At 33.1% G+C, this 8,816-nt stretch overlaps 1 protein-coding gene across 1 annotated transcript; it reads right to left on the minus strand.

The window, feature by feature from the left end:
* Window positions 1-3,082: 3,082 nt before the first annotated feature.
* On the minus strand, window positions 3,083-7,851 carry LOC134231909 (ribulose-phosphate 3-epimerase-like). Its single transcript, XM_062713862.1, has 5 exons — window positions 7,578-7,851; window positions 5,076-5,183; window positions 4,208-4,342; window positions 3,877-3,963; window positions 3,083-3,542 (listed from the first exon to the last, which is right to left on the minus strand). Exons 1-5 carry the CDS (start codon window positions 7,821-7,823, stop codon window positions 3,420-3,422), a joined length of 699 nt encoding a protein of 232 aa, XP_062569846.1. The 5' UTR covers window positions 7,824-7,851; the 3' UTR covers window positions 3,083-3,419.
* Between the last annotated feature and the right edge of the window lie 965 nt (window positions 7,852-8,816).

Below are 8,816 nucleotides of genomic sequence, written 5' to 3' on the forward strand. Positions count from 1 at the left end.
CCCCGTCTCCCATATGGTTATAAAAGCGAAGTCCGTGTTTTGCTCTGAGAGACCCGAAATAAGTATCACATCAAAAAGTAAAATAGGAGGTGTACAATGACAGTATAAAATATGGACAATCTGTGAAAGTATTAATAAATTTTATTCAGCGGTATAGGAGGAGTTGCAGATACAAGAGATGGGTACCCTTCAATATTATATAAAAAATGGCCGAGCTCATGTTTTGCTCTGGAAAATAAAAAATATGTGTCCGATCAAAATCTAAAATAGGAGATGCACAATGGCACTATATAACAAAGATTCTGTGAAAGGCTAAATAAATTTCATTCAGTGATAAAAGAGGAGTTGCAGATAAGAGATAGGTACCCCAAAGCGCAACGTACGGACAGACATCTCGGTCATTATGTACCGCTTTTCAAGCGATGGAAGTAAAAATCTCTTGCAGATTAAATGGCACCAAAAAGCGGAGCATCCCTCAACAAGAGCAGTCTTTTCCTAGCTAGCTGCTTGGTAACAAACTAAACAACCGCGTCAAAACATATTTATAATGTGAAATATCAAATTTTTTTAGATTATTTTTTTATTTATTATTTTGATCAGTATTATTATTTTTCAGATTTTATTGTCATTGATTTTTTTACCGCCCCTATCGATGAATTAGTAGATTTATGTAGAAATTGAGTATATTTATTTTACTATTTGTAATTTTATCTCGGACAAAGACACTGGAAATATTAAATATTAAACTGATTAAACCTAAAAGCTAGAATTTAAGTGCAAAAAGGGCTAGTTCATTTCACTATTGCTTATAAGATGCGACTCCAGGGTTTGTTTTTATACCCCCCGCTTGAAAAGCGGGAGGGTATATAGTAATCGTTAATTCCGTCCGTCCGTCCGTCTGTACGTCCGTCCGTCTGTCTGTCCGTCTGTCCGTCTGTTACGCTTTGGGATACCCATCTCTTATCCGTAACTCCTCTCATACCACTGAATGAAATTTGATGAAACTTTCACAGAATCCTTATTACATACTGCCATTGTGCACCTCCTATTTTACTTTTTGATCCGACACATATTTTGGGTTTCCCGGCCACAGGAAAACATGGACTTTTTCACCAGTTATAACCATATGGGAGGCGGGGGGTATCATTTAGTGAGCTCATCGCTCACAGTACCTCTAGTTTTGTTTTTAGATTTTTGTTTTGTTTTGTTTTGTTTTTTTTTTTTTGCGATTTTGAGTCATGTTACCGTATATGAGTACTTACCTAAACTAGAGGTACTGTGAGCAATGAGCTCACTAAATGATACCCCCTGCGTCCCATATCCATGTTTTGCTATATATTGTTTTACGGTAATGTGTAAAGAGGGATAACTCGTCGTATCAAATGTTATTCAGAAGCCGCTATATGTGACGTCATAGGTAAGAATATAATGGCAATGTCCATGGGAAACCTAGAATACGTGTTGAAGAAGAAAGTAAAATAGGAGGTGCACAATGGCAATATGTAATAAAGATTCTGTGAGTTTCATTAAATTTCACTCAGTAGTATAAGAGGAGTTGCGGATAAGAGATGGGTACCCCTAAGCGTAACAGACGGACGGACGGACGTACAGACAGACGGACGGACATAACGATTACTATATACCCTCCCACTTTTCAAGCGGAGGCTATAAATATACCTCACGATAAATCTTTGATTTAACGAATTTTTCGTGTGACATACATAAAGATAGATTTGATCATAAACTATGTAGTTACATGTACATGTATTGCAATAAATCAAACTGAACGAATAATGTACAGGGTACGATGCTTAAAAATACTGATGGACATTGATATCTCGTTTATATAGAGGTGGAAGGACTTCGTGCAGATAAAGATTTCTGTGAAGGATCTTCTCAGGGAAAGAGGAGAGACAGAGATAATGAAGGTTGATTGTGTGGTTAAAACAATGGAACAATGGGAAGAAGGCTGAGATGTACCAGGGAAGAGAAAGTTACAATCGCGTTTGAACATTGTCTCACTTTTTTAATGCAAAACAAATTGTCCTTGTGATGTTGAACAGCATCTATAGGTGATTTACATGTATCATGACATAAGAGATATTGTAAAAACACTGAATAAATTGTAAGCTTTAAATGTTTATTACAACATTAAATAAATTCAGCTCGAAAAATAAGTAGAGCTTAAAAAAAATCTTAGTTACAATGTTTTGATTTTATTTATGATAAATCACATTACAAGAAGGGTTCTACTAGCACACATTTGAATCAATTTTAAAGTTGGAATTTGAGTCTGTACATTTTATTATGCCTATATCACAGTATCTATAGAACAAAAATATTTCAGAAATACTAGTATATTTTTCTTACAAATGGCCAAATATAACATCTGAGAGGTAGCATATTACAGTCATTCTAATATATCTGACAAAGTGAAACTTTATATAATTTTTAGAAAAATCAAAGTGCTGTAAAGTGCTGAGAAATTTAGGGGATAAAGATTCACATAAAATCATAAAAAAACTAAGCAAAAAATGAATTAAATTTAATAACTTTGCCAAAATATTCACGCAATATGTATTCCAAAGTTTAAATAAAATGGCTTTGGCCATATTAACCTTTATTTTTTAAACGTTATAAAACTCTTAAGTTTGCTGATGCCGGATCATTATACCTGGTTCAAAAGAATGTGAGCTTCATCAACTCTCTCAATTGCAAATTTCTTTCCAACCAAGATGTATGCTAACCGAATATATACTTACATATGCAAAGTAATAAAGTAAATAAAGAGTGGGTAAACTTGTAAATAATCTACAGAGTTGCTATGGGTATACCTTAAAGATATCTAATCTTAATGATGTCCTGAAATAGCACCAGAAGTTTGAAATACTTCTCTTTCTATGCTTTTCATTAAATAAAAAATAATAATTTACTAATCATAGTTCATGATCTTACCATCAAAAAATTAATACATGAAATGAAAGAAAATAAATACTAAAAGATATTGTTTTCTCATAGAGTTTAAAAAAAAACTTTTGATACCAGATCATTCAATCAACAGTCAAACATTTTAACCAAACATTTTCACTATAGACTGAAGGAATTAATTATCTCTAAATTTTAATTTTTTGTATGAGATTAATAGCAGGAAATAATAGAACCATAATTACATTGTATATAAATAATACACTCCGAGACAATGCCAGTAATTATACCCGAGAAAGAATCAATTTAAAATTCCTTACTGGGTTTAGAGATTCTTTATAAAAAAAATATCCTAAAGATTTGAATTGAATATATTCATAAATATTACACATCAGGTGTTTCAATACAAAATAATCACTAGCCAATGAGACAAAAGTTGGTGTACAGAATAACTTCTACACAGTATACATATAACTCTTAGAACCAGCTCTTTGTTAACTCTTGGAAGAAGTCTTCTGTATGGACTGATTAACAATATCCCTCATGTAAGTTATAGTCTCTTTTGGATTGTCACTGTTGATAATAGCACTCCCTGATACAATCATTGTAGCACCAGCCTGAAATAGATATTAAATGAAGTTAAATTTATTCAGCTAACTAGTAAAATATTGTACATGCATTGCTCAAGCTTATTAATACATTTTAAACCAACTTTTATTCTTGAAATCTGTTATGCCAATTTTGAGACTGAGGAACATAAGTTCATGTATACAAGTAAATCACTGATTTGCAGTGAGAAATATTTGTGAGCTAAAGAAATTTGTGAAACTCATGAACATTTCTCACATGAGTAAAAGTATGCTTTCAGTATATGTCAAATGATCATCACCATTATCCATTGATGAAAATGTGACTCAGCACTTGCTTTAATTTTACATGTATGTTACTTACATCAGCACAATACTGAATTGTTGATGGTCCGACACCCCCATCTACCTCAATCTCCAAATCGCTGTACCTCTCTCTCAGAAAAGAAACCTGTTTGTAGATTAACAAGAATGCTTTCATTTTAAAAATCAAGGTTTATAAGATTTCTCGCATTTCATGTTGTTCATCGGATCATAGATACAGATATGACAATCTTTATTTTTATATATACATGTATACACTGTGTTTAATGTGTTATTATCTATTTTGCCAAAAATAAACAACAGTCTTTAAAGTTGAGGCAAAATCTTCAAATCTGTGACATATAGAAAACTCCTATTTTTTGTAACAATACCTTTGGCATCATGTCTGCCATAAACTTCTGGCCTCCAAATCCTGGTTCCACTGTCATTATAAGAGCCATATCTACTAGGTCTATTAATGGCACTAACACATCCACTGCTGTCTTTGGTTTTATACCAACACCAACCTTAATGAAAGGAAATTACAATGTTAGTCCATGACTTTGTCATGTTAAACTCAATATAACTGTTTGTGTTTTTTTTAATTATAAAACTGCATAATTAACTTATTTAAAAATAAAGAAATTAAGCTTGTTTTATCAAAATACCCTGAATGGATTTTTGCAGTGATTTATTAGAATTTTCTTGAACTTGTTTCTTTCTGAAGACTCGCGTCGATAAGGACTCATCTTTACAAAGCCTAATAACTTGCAAATTTAAAAGAGTGCACCAGATGCCCCCCCCCCCCCCTCTAAAATTGACAAATATAAGAACAAGATCAATTACATGTATTTTTCAATTTTGAAAAAGATATGAATTTTTGGATAAGAGTATATACATGCATTTAAAAAAATTGCTTCCATGAAAAAGGTTTTGGGGGCTTGATTCTTTCCATTGACCTAAAATATCAGTTGTTTATCATGGTTTATCACTACTATCACTAATTATGAAAACAAGAAATAGAAGAATATCTATAGAAAACTTGAGAGGTTTTTTTTCGAACCCACTAGAGTCTCAAGTTACTGTAACCCAGAGCCCCTGTCTTATGACCCCCTTCCCCCTAAGTAAAAGTATTTGATAAAATATTCTATTAATGTGTTTATTATCATAATCAAAACCTTAATCTGTATCTGATATACACCACTTTTAAAGAGATGGGATTAAAAAAAAAATTCTAGTTTTCAATTGCAGTTATTTGACCTTCATTCCAGCTTCTCTGATCTTCCTTATACATCCAGTAGGATCATCTGTTGCCTCATAATGGAATGTGTACTGATTTGCTCCTGCATCTGCCATATTCTGAACCCACTGTAAAGTAAATTTGAATAGGAATTTGTCCTGTTTAATACCAGATTATTCATGAATGTAATTTTATGTACTTTTTTAGCCAGGCATGAGAATATATAATTGAAAATTTCCTACTGTTATTCAGGGTGTGGACTGAAGTAAATATCACCATGGTTTAATATTATTGCGTGGACCCTGAGGTCCACACAGTAAATATATAAGCGAGATTAAACCGGATGCCCTGGGCATACGCCAGGCTACGCATGCGCGAGAATTCTAGAGAGTTCCAATCGGCAATCCTCGGCTGACTCCGCTACACCAATCGCAACTTCTCGGGCCTTTCCGACCTCTGACAGAAAAGCCTGAGTTGATGCGATTATGAGTTCAGAGTTAAAATATACAGGAATACAGCTTGAAAAAAGTTCTACATGTGATTAGAGGGGGGGGGGGGTCCGAAAAAAATCTGCGTACTACAGAGCTGTGCTACACGCGTACCGTCAGATTTGATTTTTTTTATGTTAGATTTCTTCCAAATAAATATAGAATACTAGTATATGTAAAGTCCCAGACATTATGTGTAATATGTATCAAAATTTTAAAATGACAAAATTAAATGCCATGCAATCGGAGGTAAAATTTAACAATTTTACTAGCTTTCGGACTTCTGACACAAAGACACGAGTTGATGCGATTAAGAGTTAAGATTTAAAATATACAGGAATCCAAATACAACTTGATACAAGTTTTCCATGTGAGTGAAGGGGTTCCGAAAAAAAAAATCTGCATACTACAGAGCTGTGCTACACGCGTACTGTAAGATCTAATTTTCCAATGCAAGATTTCTTCTGAATAAATATAGAATGCTAGTATATTTTCAGTCCCAGACATTATGAGTTATGAGTTATATAACATTATGAGTTATATGTATCAAAATTTTAAAATGACAAAACTATATATGCCCATCGGAGATAAAATTTAACAATTTTGCTATGAAAGTGTATCAGTCAAAGTAGGCAGATCATTGTAGAAAATGGGAACAAACCTACATTAATATCCAACAAACTTTAAAATTTTCTTAATTGAATTTCGGTTCGAAACAAATGCATATGGTCCACGTATTGTAGTCCTTTTTTGAAAGGACAGCAACTTGTATGATACTATAAGCATCATCTGATCTAAACACAAAACACATAATGTTGACCCCGATTACCAAACACAGACTTCCTGTGTAATGTTACATATACACATATTTTTGACATCTTGAGTATTGGGGGTCTCCAGGTAAATAACACCACTGTTACTTCGACCACTCCCCCTCCTCAGGTAAACGTACGGTAAAAAAAAATGGGTCTTTAAGATGCATACAGCAGGGTTCGACATTCGCGCTCGTCACCTCGTCATTTCCACCCTGAAATGATTTCGGACGACCTGATTTTCAGTCTGGCTCGCCCAAATGACAACCTGGGACAAGTTGGGAATATTTAAGCCTAATAACGATGATTAATATTTTAAACTAAACTTCATAAGACCTTCAAAACATCAGCCGAGTAGATTTTTTTCCTGCCAAATCTTCGTTCAATCAATCAGCTGATGCAATTTTTACTGAAAGTCTTGAATAAAGTTTTATTTGAGATATAAAATATGTCAACTTAGTCAACAATCACCTTAAATATAAATAGTAATAATCATCATTGTAACATTTTGCATTTCCCCTACAACTTTCTGATTATAATGATCGTTTTCTGCTGCTAGACAGCCATGTTGGGTGTCCACTGTAATATAACACCTGATTAATTCAGTCCAGGGTTATTTGACCCTATTTGTTTAGGCCTTCATGGCAAGTGAAAATGAATATTTTAAGCTACAAACTTTAGCATTCTGCATGTCTGATTCTGCTTATATTTTTGTTTAATAAAATACTAGAAGACATCTTTACATTCCAAAAATGTCTGGGTTTACATTTTTTAATACAAAAACACAACTTCTGCTAATTATCATAACAAATTTTAAACAATTTTCACATTAAGTTCTGTTTCTATTGATATTTTATTTGGACGACCTGAAATTCATTCGGGCAACCTGTGATCAAACCAAGGTTGCCCGAATGGCGAGACCAAATTTTGACGAGTGTCGGACCCTGATACAGTACAATATTTATGAGGAAACTGTGTATGTCATGCTAGTAAAATATAAGTGGATACATCCTAACGTGATGTCACCTTCCTTGTCACTTAATACATCTAGGCCTACATGTGGTAAAGTGTAGATTACAAAATAGTGTCGGTTCAATTTAATAAATGATGACTCAACTAGGCTATGATATGATAAAGCACCCTCTCACTGTTGACCATTTTTCTTTATAAAGACCTCACTGCTGATGAATAAAACAAAAGGAATGAAGAAAAAAACACTCACCTGCTCTGGGTTTTGAACCATCATATGCATATCGAAAAACACTCCGGGCACCTTTGGTCGAAGGCATTTAACAACAGGGTGTCCAAACGTTAAGTTGGGGACGAAATGCCCATCCATAACATCGAGATGCAGATAGTCTGCACCACTGTCCATCAGTCTCTGACATTCTGAAGCTAACTTAGATAGATCTGAATTAAGAATTGATGGACCAATTCTACACTGCTTTCCACCACAGGGGGCTGACATCTTGAATTGGATTTGACGAAGGCCGAACCCGATTATTTTAATAAATTATTATTATTACACATTATTCATCTATTCGTTTTTATTTACTCACTGCATTCAACAAGGACAGAAAATTTGATAAATTATAATTTTATAGAAAATTTTACATTCATATAATCAATATTTTTTTAATGGTGCCTGTCAAAAAATGTGAACATTCTCCCAACTAAAAATCCACAACTTTATGTTCGTATTTATAACTTATTTATCGTTAAAATTTTCGTTCTTTTCCTCTTTTTTAAAAAAATTTATTTATTATTAGAGAGAGAGGGGCTAATAATTTTTTTTGATTGGAAAGTAAATTGATATGTACGTGCACATAGGAGAAAAAAAATGTATACATGTATACCTGGATGTAGTCTAATGTACGTATCTAATCATTAATTTTTATTCATTTAGTTTATTTATAATCCATTCTTTCATTTTTTTGTGTTAAAAAAATCAGTCGACTGCAGTATATTAATTAATTACATGAACCAAAGCATGCAAACATGGTGAGATCAATACGAAATGTCGCAGATACATCTACTGTATGTGCCAGTGAAATGCTTCGAAGCCCCGCCATCCCCAGCACGCATGCACACAAAGATTATTTCTTAAATGATATGCATTAGCTCCAATGAAGAAGTCTGTTAAATACATGCATGTACTCTTTTAATGATTCTTTGAAATATAAAAGCTGTGCAATTCAAGGCAATGGGACCGATTTTCGCTCCACTGACTGGGTAATTCATAATTTCTTATTATGAATTAAACTTAGAATCAAGTTGAAAAAAGGTCAACTTTTTCATTTAGATAATATTTTTCAAGTAAAAATAGTAAAATTAAATTTTTTTCCAGAGTAGAATCTTAATGTTTTTGTATATCAAAGAATTGCCTTTACTTAATAATTTTGTCCATCTTGCTGGAGATTTCTTCGTGTTTCTCCATCGAAGCATATATAGCACATGTACG

Source organism: Saccostrea cucullata, unplaced genomic scaffold (genome assembly GCF_032062105.1).
Source record: "Saccostrea cucullata isolate Sc308-1 unplaced genomic scaffold, CSIRO_AGI_Scuc_v1 ctg16444, whole genome shotgun sequence".
Lineage (NCBI taxonomy): Eukaryota > Metazoa > Mollusca > Bivalvia > Ostreida > Ostreidae > Saccostrea > Saccostrea cuccullata.

Bases quoted from the DNA above. Each gene is read 5' to 3' on its own strand.
- LOC134231909 (XM_062713862.1), bottom strand. From the start codon at position 7,823: ATGTCAGCCCCCTGTGGTGGAAAGCAGTGTAGAATTGGTCCATCAATT. The intron at 3,964-4,207 runs GTATTGTTACAA...ATCTACAAACAG, and splicing joins TGGCAGACATGATGCCAAAG to GTTTCTTTTCTGAGAGAGAG. The intron at 3,543-3,876 runs GTAAGTAACATA...TATCTATTTCAG, and splicing joins CAATTCAGTATTGTGCTGAT to GCTGGTGCTACAATGATTGT.